At 37.4% G+C, this 22,127-nt stretch overlaps 1 protein-coding gene across 5 annotated transcripts in view; it reads right to left on the bottom strand.

Annotated features, from left to right (window-relative positions):
- The window catches only part of ZMYND11 (zinc finger MYND-type containing 11), a 104,266-nt gene that overhangs the window by 52,471 nt on the left and 29,668 nt on the right, over positions 1-22,127 (bottom strand). For all 5 annotated transcript variants that reach the window (XM_032746610.3, XM_032746609.3, XM_032746612.3 and 2 more), the window contains exon 2: positions 7,936-8,070. In XM_032746610.3, coding sequence (XP_032602501.1) covers positions 7,936-8,051 — 116 coding nt within the window. In that variant the 5' untranslated portion in view covers positions 8,052-8,070. The remainder of the gene's footprint in view (positions 1-7,935; positions 8,071-22,127) is intronic.

The raw sequence follows: 22,127 nt of genomic DNA, 5'->3' as shown, positions 1-22,127 counted from the left end.
ACTATCAGTAAAGGAGCTCAATGGGAAAAAGAGTAATTATAATATACATTATAAATTTAAGGAAATACTTCAACCAAATCTACTAATATAGCAATTTTAATTCAAAACAAATGCAGATAGGATCTTGATAGTCTTTTTACAACAAAAATTTACATTTTTTCCTGCAATCCCTGTTTCCACTCTCTTTAGTCAATTATGTCTAAAGGCAGCACTTAAAATGGACCATTAGTTTGAGCAATATTAAAACTAAATAATATGCACACAAAAAAATCATTCCAGAATCTTAAACAAAATTAAGATTAAACACCCTATAAACAGACAGGTAAAAGTTGAATGGTGAATCCATCTATCTACAGGGAACACAGGTGAAATTCAATGAACACATGCCATTGTGAACACCCCTTGTGCAATTATATCACAATATTTCATTTCTTCTTAATATTTTTACAAAAAGTGTTTAGCTTAGTTTCTCACTTTTCCTTCAACTTTTTTGGTTTTAACCTAGGTATTAAAAATAATTATTAGCTTGGTGAATATTACCTCAGTACAAATGTACAACCAAAACTGTGTATCAGTTATGATGCAATAGTAGGTGAGAACCTCTGTACTCTTCTGCATATATTCATCTCTCAGTGTTCTTTTTGTTACTTAATAGAATATAACTGAGATTTTGAAAATCTAAAACAAATTTAACCTGAATCCATCATTTAACCTCACTGTGAAGCCATCAGTATAAAAAATTAATGTGTCAAACAAGTCAAGCATTTTGGTGTCCAGCATATTTTTCTGCAATGTATTGCTATACTTGTATCTCCTAGTTATGCATCCATAATACCATTTTTATATATGACCAAAGTAGTACTTGTAGTGAAAATTCTGTTATTAGGGAATCAAATGATCATTTTTAGACTGGTTTTGTTTTATTAATATAATGATTTTTTAAATAAATCAGTTCAAAAATTGCTGAAAAACAGAGAAGACTTTTGTTTTCTGCAGTATGATCTCTGACTAGGGATTTACAAGCCTTAAAACTCCAAACTCAGTTCATTCTCTTAATTTAACACAAAAATAGTTTTCTGAAAACAGAAAAACCCCACACTGGTTTGGAGCTTAAAGAAGTAGCTGAAGTTTATCATAAGAAACAGAGAAAGAAAGTAAAAGAAATTACAAAGAAGATTGACATAGTGGAGTCAGACAGAAAAAAAAGTGCCTTGTCTTTACCTGTAACAGAAAACACATGAAGAGATATTGAAAACTAAGAGTTTTCCACCCTGTCACCACCCAGTGATGTATTCTGTAATACATATTATCTATAATTCTGCCAGTCTAATACAAACTGAAGTCAGTTTTCTCACAGGTGAACACTGCATAGACAAGCAGCCTCTGGAAGCAACTACATGGACTGATGAGGAAGTATCATGCTTTTTATTGTTGGACCTTGGACTGCACACTTCTGCTTACCCCCTTGCATAACTAGGAATTGATATTACACTGCATAACACAACAAAAAATCTTCAGTGTACTGTCCAGGGCTTCAATAACACTGCTTGCTTCAAATAGTCTCATTTAAAACATAGATGAAAATGATGTACAGATGTGGAAAAGGAGCCAGTAACTCGTAAAAAGTGAACAGGAGTGATCACTGCGTTCTTCTGCATAACAGGAGCATGTTCTACTTCAAACACTTGCTTTCAGATAAGCCTGCTCTCCAACAACAAAGACAGATATTTTAGGGGGATGGCTTGACAAAGGTTAAGAAACCAACAAAGCAAAAAAACCCCACTTCTAAGCTTGTACTAGGAAGACTTAAATTTTCATCAAGAGTACTATGAATAGTAACAGATTTTTTCCTAGTAAGTATCTAAGCTTTAAATAAGCAATTCTGTAAGAATCTTGTTCTTCCATTTTTTTTCTTGCCATTTCATCACATATTCTTATTTATATATTTGTGTGATTATTCCCTGTCCATTCAAATTGCTCATTTTCTTATTTATACTGTTGTGTTTATTCTGTACCTGAGAATAAATTGCTCATTCTCAACTTTACTTTAATCACTGCTTCCATAAATTGTTTTATGTTAAAGTAGCAGCCTAGAAAAAGAACAGCAGAAGAACTAAGGCAACAAAACCAGATATATGAACTTCAACTCTTCTCAGACATTGACTAGAAAAATTCCGAAGACTGATATTTGCAGAGGAAATCCCCCTCCTAGGTCCAAATGTCAAACTGAGAGGGTCACATAGTCAATCTACAACTGTCACCAACTCCATCTCACTGTGGGACCAGAAAATCTCATTATTTTACATTAATCTTTCACAGTAAGTAACTCCTTTCTGGCATGCTATCCCATCAATGCTGATTAATGTCAGTCTGCTCAGAGCTAACAGAGTCTACTTGACACTGGCTTGGGATCTGCTCATTCCTGTTTGATGCTCTGACTTGGCTGCACCTATATTAAATTACAGTGTAGCAAGACTGAGTCCACAGAACAAATATGGGGATAAACAGTTATGATAATTTTGGGACCTAGTACTGGACCACCCAATCTGAAAGCCAATTAAAGAAGAAGATGAACGTGTTTGTATCTATTAATAAACAGTAAATAAAACAGTATTTTCTTGTATCACCAATGGGTTAAAACAGCTTTCTGATTGATGAAATTGATGGTTTCAGTATTTATTTGAAAATAATATAAAGTGTCCAGTTATAGCATATTCTAGTTAGTGGTCTATCCATCAGCTCTAAATCCCCCTAAGCTGTGATACCTCTACCCTGTGTCCTACAGCCACTCTTGGTTTCATTCCCAACTTATTTTCAGGCTCCATTCTGGAGAAAGACATGTTCTTCCCCAAGGAAAAAGCAAAGCATGGCCCAGGGGTTGGTTTGCTCATGACAGAGAGCCCAAGAGTGAACCATGCAACACTGGCTCCCCCTGCCAAGGGCACCAGCCCTGCTGCAGCACGCTGTGTGTCCTCAGATGCCTGCACATGGAAATATCATGTCTCTGTCTTCAGGTTTCAAGAACAGCATTGCTGTGGGCTGTGTTATTTTTGGCACTTTGAACTGAGGAACCACACACACATATAAAACAAACAAAGAATATGCCAGGGCCAAAGAAACACTCTGTGAGACAAAGGCAACGAGGTGCAGCCCCAGCATAACTGCTCCAGAGAGTGCCAGGGCATTCCCTGTCATGGTACATGGAGATAGAATAGACACAGCCTATGGAAGGGACAGAAAGAGAAGCTAATTAACTTAATTAGTCAAGAAATGCTACAAAGGGAAAGAGAAAAAAAAATCATAAGGAAGGATGTGAAGAAGAAAAGAATTATGTTTTGGTTCTTTATATTAGTTTTCACGGAATAGTTTAGAAACCAGAATAATTATATGTTTACAATGAAAAATAAAGTCTTGAAAGCTGCCAATAATAGTTCTAGAATACCAGATTTGCCAACTGGGTATGTTAATAACATTACTTAATAGCTAATGAACTATGAACTAATCATAAAGATTATGAAATGTTCATATATTGCTACTGAGGAAACCAAATATTTTGCGAGAAAAGGGGTATATATTTAATTAATACTTAATTAAATCTTAGGAGTCCAATTACCTGTAAGGGAATTATGGAGAAAACACTATAAAAGGAGCTGGAAGATTGGAATAGCCAAAAAGAGAACTTTAAAAACATGTCTGTACAGAAATACTTACCAATCTGCTATGCAACTGAATGTCAATAATTCATCCTACTCATCTAAATATGCATGCCTTTTTCCCAGTGTATTTTAAGGCATTTTATTCCATAGAATCAATTCTTGAGGTTACCCCAAAACCAGAACAGATGGAAGATAATGAGAAAAAAACAGGAAGTCAAATCATAGTTATAATTTTTAACACAATTTAGGGATGAACAATTTGTCAGGCTGCACTCCTGACAGAGAATTCACAGGATATGGAAAGCCATTTCTTCACTAGTGCCTACAGCATAACTAATACCAATAATGCTCACCTAAATAATTGATACACTAGGGTCAAATTAACCCAATATCAAGTCTAGACAGAAAAAATCATATTTCTTGATAAATACCTCTTAGAAATTTTGTTATTAATAAATGTGGTGATTTAGAAATATTAGATAGTTCTTGCAGTCAAATTGTAAACTATTGCAATTCATGGACTTAAGATACCTTGTGACAATATAAGCCAGGTGAGAATATTTATTTTCTGTACCTTCACAGAAATGCTATCACTGCCTTCAAGTGAGCTCTGTCATTAAATAAAAATACACTGGATATACTGAAGCTTATGTACAAAGGTAGGAATTTAAGTACATATTTTAAAGTCCTCTTTTAAAGTTTGCATTCAAAGTACTAATTCTTTTAAAGTCACATCACTCTTTCTTCTTGTTAGTATTGGTTTTCAGTCCTTCATTCAGTTTGCAAGTTACTGAAGAATGCTTCTTTCCAACCCATGGAAAGTGCATTTCCAACTATAATGTACCCTCACAGGAAGTCAGAAAAACTGCAGAATCCCTTTCATATGATGATTTGTTGAGGATTTTTTTCTGAGACGCTGAGTCTGTGCAGTGTGGTCTCTTCCCTACCAATGCCTTAAGTATTTATATAACACTCCAATTAACTCTGTCATATTCTTGCCATTTTCACAACTGCGTTTTTAATTCTTTACAAAACAGACACCTTTCTTATGCTTCTTACTACTTCTCTGCATGGAATGACTTTTCTAAAAAAATTGCCAGAAGTTCAAAAAGCTTACTAATTAATGTCTTAAAGGCTCTAACTTGCATATTCAAATTTTCCAAATGACTCTTCCCTTGATGTGAGACAGTTTTCAATCACTTCTAATCACGCATTTTTCTGTTCTTGCCTTTCCCCCTCATCAATTTAAAAAGCAAAGCATACTTGATCTCATCTACTTTTAATTAAAGGGCCTCTTTCCTTATAGGTTTTTCCTGATAATATCAGAAGTACCTTGTAGTGCTCTAGGCTCCTCCTACACTATTCTCCTACTCTTATGTTCTCTGCAGATAATGTGTGCCTAGTTCTGTAGATTTTTCTTGTCTCCTCTCCATTGACAGTACCTTCTGGAAGTCTTCCTTTACACAAGTAATCTTCTTTCAATTATACTTAAAGTGTACAGGTAACAATTTGCATACTTGCATGTATTATATAAATTTCTCTGTTTTGCATATTGAGTTGGAACAGTTCATAATCTACAAACAATGAATCCTCTTTTTATATTATGAACATTTCCTCCCAGGTCATTAAAAGTAAATGTTCCTTGAGATGTACATTGTCTTCTACTCAGCACCAGAGGTCCAAGAAAAGTAAGAATTAAATCAAATAAAAAAGAATATATAAAGAAGAAGGAGACAACCATGCTGAATGCACATTAAGAGAAAAGCCAAAAAATCAATTTGTTTGAAGTAACAAACCATCCAGTGAAGAAAGCAACAGTTCTTCATAGCAATATGCTATAAAGTGTTTAGACTAACAGGTCACAAAATATACAGGACAACTTGTCTCTAGCAGCAAATGAATTCCTAAATCAGGAGAAAAGAAAATCCATTCAAAAACCAAATCATGAATCATCTTTTTAATATGTGAAGTTATCTGAAAGTACCCATTTGTCATCCGCTATATGACACATAGGAAGGCTGTTACTTACCTTAAACATGGATTTATAAAAAAAATATTCTCTTGCTGTTTTTATATATTCTTACTCAGGAATATGACATGCTTCCATAATGTCACTGTAGTTATTACTTTCTGTCAATCCCAAGAGGTATTAGCACTTCTAAAAAATGTTACTAGTACAAATATTAAAACCTTCCTTATAGCTCCAACTATGTACAGATGCTCATAATTTTCAAATTTGACCATTGTTTTTAAAAATTCTTAGTATTTGTATGTTTGCCTATATGCTCAGACACTGATTGATCTTCTAAGGAATTGCAGTTGACCTGGCCAAATGATTTGGAGCCTGGAAGAATATATTAGTTGCTCAGTTTTCATTAGAAGAGATTTTCTGATGACATGGTAATTTTGTAGCTTTTTTTTGAATACTATATATTATGCATACTCATTTACTATGTCATCTGTATTTCTTCATCAACCACTGGTACCATACTGCAATTCAAAGGTCTTTATCATTTCCTTGTCAGAAGTTATCTCCTTAGGAATGTCACATAATAGAAACCAGATCAGTGTTCATCACTCTTGTCACTGACGTGCATGGGGAGAATTTACAATGCCCAAGTACTTTTTACATTAATCTTCACTGCTAACACCTTGTTCATCTTTCTCAAAGTACTAAGGCTTTTTGTATTTCTGTTTAGTCACTTATTTTTTTTTTTTCTGATTGAAAATCAGTCATACAATCTGGAACTAGACTTTTTAAAAAAAAATCAAACTACCCATCAGTTACTAAAAGCAGTACTTCTTTTTCTAGCATCTGATTATTTGTTTTCACAACCTTGTTTGCAATTTGTCTGACCTAACTTTACCGAGCTAAATGTTATTCCCACTATCTGAAGCTAGGATCTCCCATAAGAGTGGGATGAATTCCAGCTAGACATGCCTGTCTCCCTTTATTACATCTAAAAAGAGCACAAACAGCTAACAAACTCAGCTAATATGTAGCCTAGAGCAAGTAATTCAAAATGTTAAAATGGAAAGTGTATAGCATTAGTTCGCCCACTTGTCTCCGTGGAGACATCATGAAAATATATATATATATATGCTTTAATGCCTTCTAGAACTCCACTATGACGTCAAAAGTGAAATTCCCTAAAATACAAACTCCTTTCGAACTCTCTTGGAATTCCCTATCTCTGGAAAGGTGCCCTTCAGTTTGATGGCCCATTTTGCTTCTTCTAGAAGCCAGGTGCACATTAATTCACTTGGGACATCATCCTTCTTTCTGCACTTCACTGTTCATTATGTTTGGAGAACCTGACCTGTTACACTTCTTCCACTTATGAAGACAGTTTTGCCTGTCACTTCCACCCCAGAACTTCCAAACTCTGTCAGTGGACTCTTGTCATGGGCCATGCTAAAATGATTTTCACTTCGTTACTCACCTGCACTGTTTATAACTCTCCTCATTAGTGCCCCTGCCTTCATTATCAGCTCACATTGGTTCTGGCAACTGAAGAGTTGCCAACTGGTTACTTTAGTTCTTTTAAATTATTCATATTGATTGCTTTGACAAATGTGATGTACATGTCAGCCTGGAAATGCAGACAAAGCCCTCTGTTTTTATTACCGTGGCTGCTACAAGTAATACTGTAGACCTTTCTACACAGTGCAAGCTCCACAGAATAAAAAATATATATTTTTTGTGTATCCAGCACCTAATACACCTTGATGAATATTTTGACAGTATTAATCAAAGGTGGTAATCATCTCATGTCTTCTTTAATAGCATCTTATGCACATCTTGGTAAATATGGCTTCTTATTTATTTGAGCAACCTAACACTTCAGATTTCTCTCTGCTTTCTGGGAAAGTCCTACACCAAACTCTCACATTTGCCTAAAGAAATAGATTATTTACAGATTTTAGTGCCCTTTTCTCCTTAACTGTTATATCTATTTCTTGTATTTTGACCAAGCTATCAACTCCAAAATGCTAAATTCAATTGAAGTACTAGAAATGTTACATATTTCCTAAAGATGCTTATGCAAAACAAATACATGGTAAGACCTCAATTCAATGAATTAAACATCACTTTTGGATCTTCGGGTGCTCAGTTTAGTAAATCTGTCTTTTTAGATATAATTAATTAATTAGTCACATAGAATTGAATGTAACTGTTTCACAGTCTCTCACTATGTTTATTATCTCTGTCCCCAAGGGCTTTTAATAGCATCAACCTTCCCCCTCACCAAGACTTTGTTTGGAGCAGGTCACTTACTTTGTGATACGGTCAATGTTAGCAATTTGCTTCTGGTTCCGGATTATTTCTATAGCTGCCCAAAGATGCTGGATAGCCTTTGTGTCTGCCTGTCGTCTCTTCGTTAGGCGTGCCATGACCTGTTTACCTGGTCAGCTGCAGCCAAGAAATAAAAAAAAAAAAAAGAAAAAAGAAAAAATACACCAAAAAGTTAACCAAGAATTATTAAAAAAATTCCACGAAATATGATTATGAGGAAAAATGTATTGTTGCATAGCCATGCAATTTGTATGTAACAACATGTTTTCAAGTGCTTAAAGAGCAGTACAAAGTGGAAAAAAAAGTAGTTTACAAGCACCCATTTCACATCATGTAATTGAAACAGAAGACCAAAAGCAAGCAGTAAAATATATGAAATCAGTAGCAAATTTAGTTAATATCTCAGCTCCCTATATTTGGTAAAAATGCAAAAAGACCCCAGCCTGAATCTGCCACAGCCTCCTGCATTGCCTGAAGCCCTTAAAAATGGCAATTGGTATTGACTACATCATACAGCATAAGCATGAATTCTGTCACAGAGAAAAAGCTGGACCCACAGTTTAACATAAAACACAGTCCTTGGAATATTCCCTTCATGTTCTTATCATTTACAGCCATTTCTAAAAAGTCCATTCTATAAGGAGAAAACAGAAGTATATTTTCATGGATGATAAGTCTTTAAAAAAATATTTTGGAGCTGTTCCATTTTCTGTAACATGCTAAAACCCAACAGGGCCAAAGTGCTTCTGATGGCATTTGCCCATCTAACCAACCCTGAACAGGAACATAATGAGCATCTGGCTTTGTTTACAAATTTTCCAAAAGCTGGAGGCAATGAGTACAGATAAGCCATAAATCGCCTACAGCTCCACTACAGGCACCGAATCCCTTTTTAAAAGCTTAACGATGCATTTTGATCACTAAATAACTTTCTTCCACTGCCACCACTTTCTCAATGAAAAAATGACTGATTTGTGAGTGCTACCAAGGTCTATAATTTATTTTAGAGCTCTGTCCTCAGAATGAACCCTGTGGTATGCACACGGATATTTGTAGCTAGCAGAATATTAACTTCAGTAACCCAAAATAATATAAAAAATGCAAAAACGTTTCACCATCTGTGCAATGTTAAAGATGGGAATTTAAGTACTAAAAGTGTCCCTGCTCTCAAATTCAGAAAAAAGGAAACAGATTTGAGTATTCCATCAGTTGCAGCAATGTAATTTTCAAGTCTATGGGACCTACAGGTACTTATCAAAGAGGGCTCTCAAGTTTTAGATCTGATATAAGCTCGGCAACACTCAATAACTTTACAGATGCAATGAAATGAACTACAACATTCCATTATTAAGGATAAGAAATAATTTAAAAGCATTATACTTAATGCTATGTAGCCTATTAAAGGAAAAAAAAATCAGGAAAATAAAAAAAAGATGATGTGAAGTGGTATGTACACGCCCAGGTCTGTGATGCACTCCTGGCTGCAGAAGATATCAGGGAAGGGCAGAAGAGAGCAGCACCTGAGAAGATGTGACGTGGTCACACATTGATCCCACATTTCAGCTTTAGAAATCTCCTCCCTCTGGGGTTTAAAGGAAGGGCAACTAGAGGGATGTCTCAGAAAAAAAAAAAAGGCCAAGAATATAGTTTTGAAGGAAGGATAAGAAGGAATGTGACAGACATTCAGCTAAGAGTGACAGCAGTAGATAGCATCACCTGTCAATGATTCAGAGAAAGAAAGTCTCCATTGGGAACAGCAGGAAAAGACACTTCATCCATGTAAGCTCCTCTGCATTCATTTCACAGAACATTAGACCATTGCAAGTTAAAAAAAACCCACTAATTTGTTAGAGAAACATGTAGCTATTTGTGGAATTTAATTTTTAAGAGAAATAAAGCACAAAAAAAAGTTAGACCTTAACACAAAACGCAACAATCTTTACAGACCTATTGCTTTAGCACTAAACTTCTTTCCTAACACAGACATGACTGAAAGATCATTCTTCTTACTCCAGCTCTGCACAAACCCTCTGTACAAAAGCTGTCAGACGACACGGCAGCCAGCAAGCTGGACAGGGGGTGTCCTGCACACCATCACCTCCCCATGCAAGGAGCAAGTGTTCGTCCTTCTTGACCCCGACAGTGTGAAACAACAGAGCAGTTCTCAGTTCATTTAGCAATCCCAACTCCTTTAAAAATAGCCCCTATTTCTGGCAGCCCAGCAGATGGCACAGGGGACAGCGGGGTTTTCTCTGCACCCAAGGGCACAGCACAGCGCAGGGTGCTGGGGAAGCCACCTGCCACCTCTGCACCGTGCCATGGCCCCGCTGTGCAACCAAAGGGAGGGCTGGCCTTTGGGAATAAGGAATTCCCACTTCTCCAGGACAGGAGAAGAAGCCCATGCTGGAGGCGGGAGAGAGAGGGAGAGTGAAGGAGCACTGTAACCAGGAGCTCCTGGAGCCCTGAGGCTGCAGAGTGGCAAAGGCTCTACAGGATCATGGCTCCCTTTGGAATGTGCCTTCAGAACTCACTCTCCCACCAGCCCCTCGCCCCATCCTTATCGTGCTGTGCTGGCTTGAAGCATACCCAGGCCATGCCCTGGGCTATGGCTAACAGCCCTCAGGACAGGAGTGCACCTCCCTTCCTGAATGCTGCAGGGATGCCACATCACTGGGCCAGAAGTTACCCCGCAAAACACAACCCTTGTGGGTGCCCCCAGATGGCTCCTGCTGGCTGGTCTCTGCTCCCACCCATGGCTCTTCCCCTCTGTTTGTCTGCAAATAACAGCAATAGGGACACACGTGGGACACAGCAATCACACCTGTTCTATTTCCATTTCTTTTTTTTTTTTTAATTCAAGATACAATAATTTTAGCAGGTGTTCTGCTTTCAAAGAATATACATTTCACTTTCATAACTTTGGTTTACTATTTAAGGGCACTTTCGTTAAACTCAAGAGTTGACACTCTACTACTGAAACAGCAGCTCTTACACACCACACTGCCTAAAATACAAAAATAGTTGGTTTTTTTTTTTCCAAAAGCCCACACTACTTTTGTGTTATTTTAATATTTTAATTGCATGGTGTAGAAAAAATATAGAGTCTTTTTACATCACAGAAAAAGTTTAAAAGATTGTGGCATATTTCTTGCTGTTCATTGCAGTCACTCTACCTCTACGGTAAAACTAACCACAACAGTTTACTCCATGCACTCCTGCAAAAATATAAGCAGTTTTCTAGATTATTACACTATTTTAAAGGGAACTTGTATCCAACTGTTAATAGTTCATACAATGCCTTCAAGTGCTACTTCCAAGCAACAGAAAATCCTCCCAGCGTCTTCACAGGAACAACTTATTCATGCAAATAGTAGTTTACATTTTAACAGGAGATACATTAGAGTCTTAAATCTGTATTTATCACTTCTGATTACGTGCTTGTGTGTGGGTTCACGCACACACACATTGGAGTGAACAAGCATAAACATGCAGTGCGTGTGAGCATGTGTAAAAATCTGTGGCTCAGAGGTGAAGTATCCAAAGAGGCTGATTCACCCATGCAGTCTTTTAAAAAAGTTTGAAGTCCAGAGACTCTTGAAAACCACAACACTGGACTGTACATTTACAGATAAATGCTTGAAAAATGTTACTCATTCTCCTCTTCTTTTACAGCATTCATTTAAAAGTCCTGGAAAGAAAAACTAAAAGCTGAACTAAATATTCCTTTGTCTGATTTGCTTGGCACTATGCTCATTTAGCTATGGTACACCCTGTCCATACAAAATTATTTGCCCCATGCCACTTCTGTCATGTTTTGTTAGCAAGTTTATGGTAGGATACAGCATCTGAGAGAAAGGTTGACAAACACAGATGACTGAAAATCTAGGAATTTATACCAGCAGAATCTGTCTTAGGTTTTGTAGGCATCCATGACACCTGCAGAATATAAGAAATATCCTCCTAACAGAGAGAGTTTTGTGTGGTTGATGCACCAGCTCACACACTTCCATCACACCCTCCCTGCCCAAAGCAAACTATTTATGTTCTCAATTTTCAACTCTCTGACTTTTCCTCATGCACTCTGCGTACGGTTTTACTGCACTTTGTATTTTGAATCCCTCTTTAATGTCCTAAACGCATTTTGAAAAGTATACTGCTTTACTGTGTGCAGCTTTCCTCAAGAGCCAAATGTTACCCACACTTCTCACAGGCAGGCTCAACAAGCTGCTCTTTATCTTGTGAACACACAAAAGATAACACACACAGCACGGCTTATCTTCCCCAGGTCCCTGGCGCAGCCTCGCTGCCGCGTGGCAGCGGTGACACCGCAGTGGCAAGGTGGACACTGTCACAACAACAAGGCCACCAGTCATCAGCACACACTTGGCTGAACCAAGCACTGTGCAGCTGTCTGCTGCAACAGTGCTGGATATGGAAATCTAAACTGCAAGTCAAAAGAAACAAAAATCACCTTGCAGCACGTCGAGGAATTTAGCCCAAGGAACCTCCTGACTTGCTGACTGCATCCAATTTAGCAGATGCTGTCAAGTACTAAGCTTAGCTAGAAACTCTCCCTGCACACAGAAAAAACTCAAAGGTAGTCCAATCTTGCCACGTGGTAGCTGTTAAACACCATCTTTCCAGCAAAATATGATGCTCCTGAAAACTCCACTGGTGCTGTGGACTTTGCACTGGAGCAGACGGCGTTGCAGCTGGGTGCTGCTGCTCTGATGGGAGCTGCTAATTAAGAGCTGACAAGTAGTAGCTTGTTAAATCTTGTGTTTGTGCTTCATTCTAAGTGTGGCTACCTGTGGTGCTCGGCCCTTCCAGTGCAAAGTCAAACAGGTTAAACTCCATCCCTGCTATCAGCCACCATTTGGCTGGGACTTTGTGTGCACTTAATTGCACTGGAAAGAAGGTTTAAGGAGTTTATCCTTGCCACTGCCACTGGTTGCTGCCTTTTGGCATCACAGCCCTGCGAGGGACTATTGCTATTGTTTCTTCCATAATACACAGTGAAAGATTTTAGGCTCAAAAGCAGGAATAAGCTACGCACAGTCCTAATTGTTGTGGCTTTGTGTTGAGTTTGGGTGGTTTAGGAACTTAAACACAGGCTCAATTTCATATTTATAAGTACTTTATAATATGGGGTCTAGAGTTTCCTAAAGTGTAACTCTTTATAGTAGGTATAAAACTGTATATATGAGCAGTACAAAGAGTTCCAAATGTCTAGCTCTGTTCTTGTACTAAATAGGAGTCTACCATGAAAATACAGATTTTCAAATTGATGCAGAGTTTGGGTCCCTGGACTTCATACAGATCTCCATTGTACTGTGAACTTCTACAAGCTTAAAATTTAGTTTACAATTTAAACTGCTGTTAAATCTTATCTTTCATTACCGGTGCAGTGGGAGTATGTACTCTTAGTCTTCCCCTCCTACAACAATTGTGATTAAAAGTGGTAATTATTCTATTTTTACATAGGAAAGGTACAGGTGAAAATGTCTTGACTAAGCAGCAGCAAAGGTCATGCATGGGGCAAAAACAAGAGATGGTTTAATTTCATGCCTACCTTCCATAGCTGGTGATCCAAAAATGTGGGGAGAAGCTGCTAGGGTGAGGACAAAGATTTTGGTAGGAGAAATTCCATATTTCGCTTACTATCTATTTGTCTTCATGAGTGTGCAAGATTATAGGCATAACCAAGGATTTGCTGGGCATCTGGTAGCAGGAGATTCTCTTTTGTAAGATTGAGGGTTATCAGAAATAAAGATTTACCATACAAAGTAATTTTCAAACATTGAAGAATAAGAAAATGGTTTGGTATATTAGATATTTATTTTGGACTTAATCCCAATCCACTAAAATCAACAAATGCCTTTCTGCTGACTTTCCAGGGTTTTGGAGTAAACTTTCAACTGCTGTCTGATTGCCACATCCTCACAATGAAAAACTTAGGGATGTGTTGAGTGATTTTAATGAAACTGAAAGATGTAACAAAGGCATGTGACTGAAATGAGCAAAATTTTTTTGTTAATTAAACTAAACTCAGAAAAAAAATAGACTATAAATTAATAAAAGTTACTGAATTCTTCTTTTTTTTTTTTTTGGTTTTTGGTTGTTGTTTTTTTTATTAGGAGATCAGTTCAGGCTGTAATGCTATCATTTTGGAAGTTATTAAAACACAGGTTTTTGCATGTTTAATGTGTGTCATTCCTAATTAAAATATTTTTATTTTATTGTTAGCTTAAGGTCTACACAGTCTATTCAAAAGAGGAAAGTTTATTAGCATAATTATCCTAAATATTTCCCATGTGCAAGTACAATATCCCTGCTGATCTGTGCAGTTCCACCTTTTGCATTTCCCAACTGCAAGGTTTCTAACCTTGATGTCATGCAACTTTTTGAGTGAGGTTTTGCAAAGCCCCCTGAAGTGCAGTACAGACACAAAACAGGACTGCATGAATATAAAACTGTAATGCTTTGCTTTGTTCTCTCTGCAATTTAATTTTTTCCCCAACCCTGTACACAGAATACATGAAAGCTTTTGCTTTTACCTTGTGCCATTTCAGGATGGCAGTGAGCCACTGTAGAAATCTGAGCCAAGGATATTACAGAATTAAAGGCCCCAAGAATACTTTTACTACACATATGTGCAAGGCCTATTTTAATCCCTGATACTGCATTTATTTCATTGGTATTGTGTTCCATTCATAATGATTAAGTAAATGTCCTTCACTAGGGCTAAGGCATACAGCACTTGAATGTTAAGTTCAGACATTTTGAATCATCATTTTACAAATGGTAGAACTCTTTATTTTGCTTTTGGAGCCAAACTTGGACTTTCCTGTTTAATTAATTCACCTGTTAGAGGGAATTTGACACAAATGTTGAGGTGCCATCCCAAAAGAGAATTTCTAAAAGTGTAAGTGCAAACAGAGTATAACAAAATCTGATATGAAGCATCAACACAAGATACTGAGAAAGCGTATGGCTGAATAATAGCCATATACTCCAAACAAAGGCTGTCCAAGGGGTCTTGTTGGCTGTCAAATACAAATATATGTACAGGACTAAATGCATTCTGATGCCTCTCCAGCCAATCCTAGTCCAGACTTTCAGAGACAACAGCAAATGCCATCCTAATATTTGAAAGAAACTATCCTCTGTTCCTGTCTGGCAGAAATCACTGAATAAACCTTTATCTCACAATACAAGTTTGGAAAAAAGAAAAGCATAGCTGCCAAAGAAAGTAATGTACTTGAAAGAGCTGAAAGCAAAGAGCCAAAGCTGTGACCAGCAATGTAGCTACACCAGCTTCTTTCAAATTACTTTTTTGATGATGGTCATCATGTTTTACTCTGGTAGTGTGCCTAGGCAAGCTGAAGCACATAACATATTTTTTCCTATGGATCTGTGTTAAGACAAGGTTCCACATTGATCTTCTGAAAGAAGCAGTATTTTCCTTAATATTTCAACTTTTAATTGGTATTCAATGCATAGAGAGTTAGTCTTTATAGCCAGTGAGAGAATTAACAGTTACACAGGAACATCATGAACCACACAAGTTTCTGTCTTACTGAGAAAATAAGTTTCAAAGCACTTCTGAGGAGGTTTAGACTGGACATTAGGAAGCATTTCTTTACTTGCAAGGTGGTCAAACACTGGAACAGGGTTCCTAGACAGGTGGTTCATGCCCCAAGCCTCTAAGTGTTTCAGAGGCATTTAGCATTTTCACATCATAAGATGCTTTAACTTTTGGTTAGTCCTGAAGTGGTCAGGCAGTTGGACTAAATTATTACTGTAGGACTCTAACAACTGAAATAATCTTTTCTTTTCTATTCTACTCCTATTTTATATGACCGCTGTTAATACATTTAACAAACTTCTGAACTTCTAAAAAATGAAATCTGGTTTGGTTTGGTTAAGGCTTAACTAATGAATTTAAGTTATGCTAAATGGTTTCCACAATGGAGCTTGCACTAGTGTAAGTTGTTTTAAAAACACAGTTCTTGCAAAATGATGCAATCTCATGAAGATAAACTTCAGCTTCCATTGTAACAAAGCCGCTTATTTTCAGGATGATGATGTACTAGACTAACAGTAAATAGAATTTAAGCTGTTCATCTCTGAAGACTACTCATTTTGGGGCAAAGGAAATTTCTATACAAAAGACGGTCCAACACAAGTAACTTGAACATCACTAAATAATACATGGCTCATATAAGGTGTAAAAAAGATCATCTTACACATTTCTTGTCCTCTATCAAAAAAAATAATGAGGTCTCATCAGATTTGTTTGTTTGGGGAGTTATCAAAAATAATGCTTGCATCCAAGTTGCTGTCAGCAGCACTCTGGGCTCCCCTGTACAAATGCACAGGCACATGGACACAGGTGAGCCACACACACCTGCCTTGATGCAAGGGGCTTCAGCCAACACATTTTACCTTCCATTTTCCACAGACTAAGAGAATGAAGAGGGCTAGTTACAGAAGATTAAATGACACGTGGAGAAAGGATCATGTTCTGAACACACACTGCACACTAACACAGGCTTTCTGTTTAACTCCACCCACTACCAAATCCCGTATTTTCCAAAGCAGCCTGAAGTTAAACCACTGAAAGATGTGAAGGAGAATCCATGGAAGGAGTTAACTCCTAATGAGCAGTCTGGGCTATTTCCCCATGTAGACAAGCCCTTAGTAAATAGATGCTTCCTGTCCTCTCACTTGGCTGTATGAGCAGAGATGATTAATGCAGCTATGCATCCTAACAGGCTCCAATGCTCACTTGGTCGTAAAACAAGAAAAATCATAGCAAAGGAAGGCTGATGGTGAGGGCTGGAATTTCGGTTTGGATGATAAATAGATGCCACTTTGATTCTGCAACTCCCTCTAATAAAAAGTGATAGGTGGAAGACATCTTAGAAAATGCTAAGAAATATAAATGAGAAGAGTAGCTCCTTCTCTGAAAGCAAGCATTTGATCATCATCTTCCTTTCTGCTCTGAAAGCTAAGGAGCTTGGTTGTTTTGTAAGCCTCAACTGAACTGATGCAGTAAATTTCTCTGTCACTAAGTAAGGTATAATAAATAAGGCATGATGACATAAATAAATAAATGATTTTTCATGGTATATTAGCAGGGAATGTAATTCTGCATAAGGTCAGTTTCACACTAAACAATGAGAAAGAGAGATACATTTTCCAGGTCAAAGAATCATGGAAGTATGGAAAAGTACTAAATCATGAAAAAGATACATTCATTGCAGATTATGTAAGCTATATGGTATAACACTGAACTGATGTTGACTTTTTTCCAATTTAATGTGAGATTCCAATTTGCTGGAGTTTTTTTTTCTCTTTCTCTGAACTACACACAACTGACACTATCTTTAAAGTACAAATTGTGATTCTGGTGGTAGCAACAGGACCTAAACCTTAGATGTTTGTAGCAACTATTCCTCTACCAGGCTGCATTTTTATTGACAAAAGGCAGCTGAATCAATTTTTGTTACTCCTTAACAAAAACAAAGTCTGCCTGAACTTGTTTCTTTCAAAGCTCTTCTTTTTGGCCTCTCCCTCTCTGTAAATAAAAGCACAGCTACAGAACTTCTGAAACTGCTCAGATATTGAGTTATTTTAAAAGTGAGCATGTTATGCAGGCATGACCACTTTTCTCCAGCAATCAGGCCACAAGCAACATTAGCTCAGAGGAGATTTCTCTTGTCAACAGTCATCTGGAGGAAAGCTGGTACTATATAAAGAAAACAAGCACAATTCTGAACCAACTAAGGTTTCCAAACTAAAGCTCCTTCAAAGCCAATATTCCTGGGCTTACCCTTAGAAACTTTCAGAAATACACTCAGAACTTAGAGCGTTAATACACATTGATCTGTAATGCAGGTAAGATGAGCCTAAGAAAAACACTGCCAAAGCTTACACGCTTCTACAGCATTAATCAAAAGAAACTTTCAGGCAGGGAGAGGATCAAATTGTAAAATCTGAGCTTTAGATCTTGCTTCTGAAATTCAAGGTGAATATCAGAAATAATGGACCTGGAAGTTTCAGTCAATGCTCTCCAAGCTGTGGGACAGTTCATCAAGAGAAAGAACAATGCATAGTGGAAATGGAAGCCTTTCCCCTAGTGCTCATCTTGCTTAGTTTTCTCTTCTATGTTTTTTAGAGAATGTATTTCCTAAGTTGGGCACAGACATCTGGCTTAAAAGTCCAATCTGAAGTACATTTGGAACATATGTTCATATGCAGTACCCAAACTCACTAATTACACGCATTCCTACACAACTTCCCTCTCATCCTGCCCCAAACCAACTCCATCATCACTTCCTAGTGAAGCTTAATCCCTATCCATCTCTGAGGTCTATTCCTATATTTTTTATACCTCAAAAGCAGGTAATTTATTAAGTTTGCACTTTCTTACTTCAGATTGCCCTCAGTTCTCCCCCCCAGAATGTTCATGTCTGGACAAGGACAAAGCTTGCCTAGAGGACAATTTACAGACATGTGAGAACAGCAGTTTTCATGAAAACCAATATACAGTGAAAAAACAACTGCACTCATAACTAAACAAATCCTGAAGTGGAAAACAGCTGAGTATAATCATGATATTTTCTATTTATCTTTGATGCAAAAGTTAACAAATGGAAAAAATGAAGAAAATAAGTTTCAAAATCATAAACTTTATAAAGAGAAACCTTAAAAGTCAAACCATTACACAAAGAAAGAAAGCTCTTCCAAAGATCAGAGCAGATGATGGAAGTATGCTGCTATTACTTCAGATAACACCAGTTTCTCAGCAAACCTGGTAACAGCAGATAACCTCATTCTACCATTTCAGGTTGGTGTGTCCCTCCTATATGCTCTTTAAAAGCAGGGGGGAGGAATATAACACTTAACTTTCATAACCAGCTTTTGGTGTGGCTCATTGGGTGGCAGAGGTTGGGAAATGGGTTTTTCTGAAACAGAGTTTTTCCCAACACTGTAATCTGGGACTGCACTCTCAAATTTGTTGAGCTGTTTCAAAGACCTTGGTGGGAGTTCTAGTGTGATCTCTTTTTATATATTTTCTATTACCTATAACTTTCAGATGCTTCCAACTCCTATTTCTCATCTTCTCTTACCTGAAGCCAACTTACATGTCTTTATTTTTTAATGCAGAGAATTCTTCCCAAGGCTTCTCGAGGACCAGTTGTGGGTGAACAGAATTACACAATTTTTCCTGAAAATCCATTTCAAATCAGCCTGATTCTTGCACGTTGTATCTGTTCTTTACCATTTCTTTGATAAAATTAATACTTTGATCAGTGGCTTGCTATTATATTCATATGCATGTCCATGGCATGTGCTGGAACTACAAAGAGCCCTGTGATGTTTTGGGACTACGGCACTTCCCACTTGCAGAATGATGTTCTGTGTCTCCTCTGGTGGGTGCATCTGAAACCTATTTCTTCAAGCACTGAGGGTGATGTCAATGACATAGAGAGCTCACAAAGGCCCTTTGGGGAGGACATTATTTCCTGAACACTCAAGAGCTCTTCCTGCTCTATCATTATCTAGGGCTGAGGTTTATTAAAGGCAACAGGACCATACTGTTCTGCTCTCAGCCATTTCCTTTGGACACCGAAACATGGGATTAATAATTTTGTCAGCAAAACTAGGACTTCATTTTTCAGATTATTTCAATTTTCAGTACTGCCAACATTTGGCTGGGGTTTTATTTTACTCCTTAAATCTGAATGCAAATGAATGATAGGAAGCTCTGACACTGAGATTTAGCCCTAGAGGGTGGGTGAAATTCCTAGATGTGCAGGACATAACTGAATAGTGTGCCATCCCCGTGGCTGCCAAGAGAAGTAAAAGCCTGGAAAATTAACCAATCCTACAATCAGCTTCACCTAAATTTTAGAAAATGTCATTTATTAAATACAGCCTCCTGCTCTGATTTCTGCAAAAATCTTTTCTGCATAATGCAAAGAAAATGAACTGCAAAATATCATAACATTTTGGCGTTATCACAAAGGCCAAACCTGTTGACTTGGAATTTGGATTTACAATACACTATTTTGCAGAAAACAAAATACTGGAGTTCTGGCAATCTTTCCAATCAATATCTTATTTCATCATGTGGAGTTCTTTCAACCTAGGCAGAAGACCTTGAGTCCACTGTGCTGTTGAAGCACCTGCCTGGAATGACTCCAGTTGTGATGCCTAATGTTGAAAGAGGCATTTAACTTAGGGCTACTTCACCAAGCACTAGAAACCACCTGAAATACAGTCTAACACTTCATCATCCTCTTAAACTGCTCCCTGTCTTACAGGACTGAATGCAAAGTGGAAACAGAGAGGGTAATTTGCTCCTGACAGGGTTTTTGAAGCTGGATTACCAGATTGCTTGATTTCAGACAGCTACTCCTTAGAAAAGTGGTTATTTTCTCACAGGGGTGTAGCTTTTCTTCTCATGTAACTCAAATCCATTAATGAAGAACACCAAGTCTAAATCTGGGAGGACTTCATAATAGTAGTGATTTCCTTACAGGCTTATATGGCTGATTCTCTTTGATACACTTGCATGCTAAAATTCCTTCTAAAATGGTTTCTAGAGCATGCTCAGCCCCTGTTTCTCACTTGTCCATGCCTGCTTCCTAGAGATTCAACCTAATTTTTCATTTTGCTCTTTTGAGTATAAGAAGTAAAGCCGACTATGAGAGCTTCTTTTACACAGTTTTCTTTGTTTCAGTGATGCTGAGGCCTCAGTGGGTGACCACAAAGTGCCTAATGCCTTATTCTACACTATACCATGAAATCTAAGATGTTTTTCACTGTTTTCACCTTCATTAATAGAAACAGAATGTGTTCATCCAAGTGATGACATGCTGAAGGAAAACCTACGGGAAGCTGAACTGGTTATTTTAAACTGAAGAAAGACAAAAAAGGTATTGTTTTTAAATGCTTCACATCTATTCTACCAGTGCTGAGAGATTCTCACTTTTACCACCTTTTTTCTGTAGCAAATAGTCTGTTATTTATTTTTAGACATAAGATTTCTTATTGAAATCAACTGTGGGTTTACCATCTTTGCTGAGTTCCAACAACAAAACAAAACTTTTGAGGATACTTTTCAGATGCTGTTTGTTGGAGACTGCTGCCACCACAGTGGTCAAACTAATTTAAAGCACTACTCTAAAACAACTGCAAGAAATTTTACTGTCCAGTCTATTAGCATGGTTGTTAAACCAGAGACTGTCCTGTCTTCGTTCATGCTCTTATTGCAGCCTTCAAGCCATAATGGTTTTGGTTTGCTAAAGAAGACACTGACATTCATGTCAGTCTCTGGATTGCAGCTTCTGAGTTTATGACAGATGGGAAACCAACAGAGGAGTTAAAATCCTGTGAATCCACGCACAGCTTATAGCCAGTAGCCATCTGGCTGGGGATCTACATAATACCACAAGAGGATGACAAAAAGGAAAAAAAAAAGAAAAAAAGAAAAAAAGGAAAAAAGAAAAAAAGGAAAAAAGAAAAAAAAAAAGAGGCAGCTTCATTTGCATTTCCATATTTCATCCCCTTCTTTGTCCTACCTGTTTTGAATATACTATCTTATACTTATTATAAACAGTCTTTCAGCTATTTCATTATTTCATACTGGTTAAACAACTATAGTATTTTCTTACGAGCACTTTCCACACAGAAAAATAAATTCGGTGTTAGGCAAAAAGTCCAAAACATGACAGCATATAAAGTTTTCTATGGTAACAAATAGGCAGCATCTAAGTGAAGTGTAAGCATTTGAGTAAAGAACAGAGAAGGGAAAGCACCAAGCAATCCCATTCAGCAAGGCTGAAGGAAAAGCACCAATCAACCCCAATACAGCAAGTTGCTGTAAAAGCAATTGCAGGCAGAAAAAGATGTAACACAGGGCCCCTAAAGTATAATTACTTGAGAAAAAAATGTGGCCAACAAAAGTTACCTAACCTGTTCAGAGAAGAAAGAAGCTCTCTACCCCTAAAATGTGCTGGAAAGGCTGAAAATCTGGTTTTCAAAGCAAAAAAAGTAAAAGCCTTAGTAATAACCCCTTTTGCACAGCAGTGTGTTCAGCTAGCTTGAGACAGGAAACATGCAAAGTTTCCTTACAGACAAAAACCCTTTTTTGCCTCAAC

The sequence above is a fragment of the Taeniopygia guttata genome, chromosome 2 (genome assembly GCF_048771995.1).
Source record: "Taeniopygia guttata chromosome 2, bTaeGut7.mat, whole genome shotgun sequence".
Classification (NCBI taxonomy): domain Eukaryota; kingdom Metazoa; phylum Chordata; class Aves; order Passeriformes; family Estrildidae; genus Taeniopygia; species Taeniopygia guttata.
The sequence above is the reverse complement of the archived record's forward strand: the minus strand, read 5'-3'. Positions and strand labels throughout refer to the sequence as shown.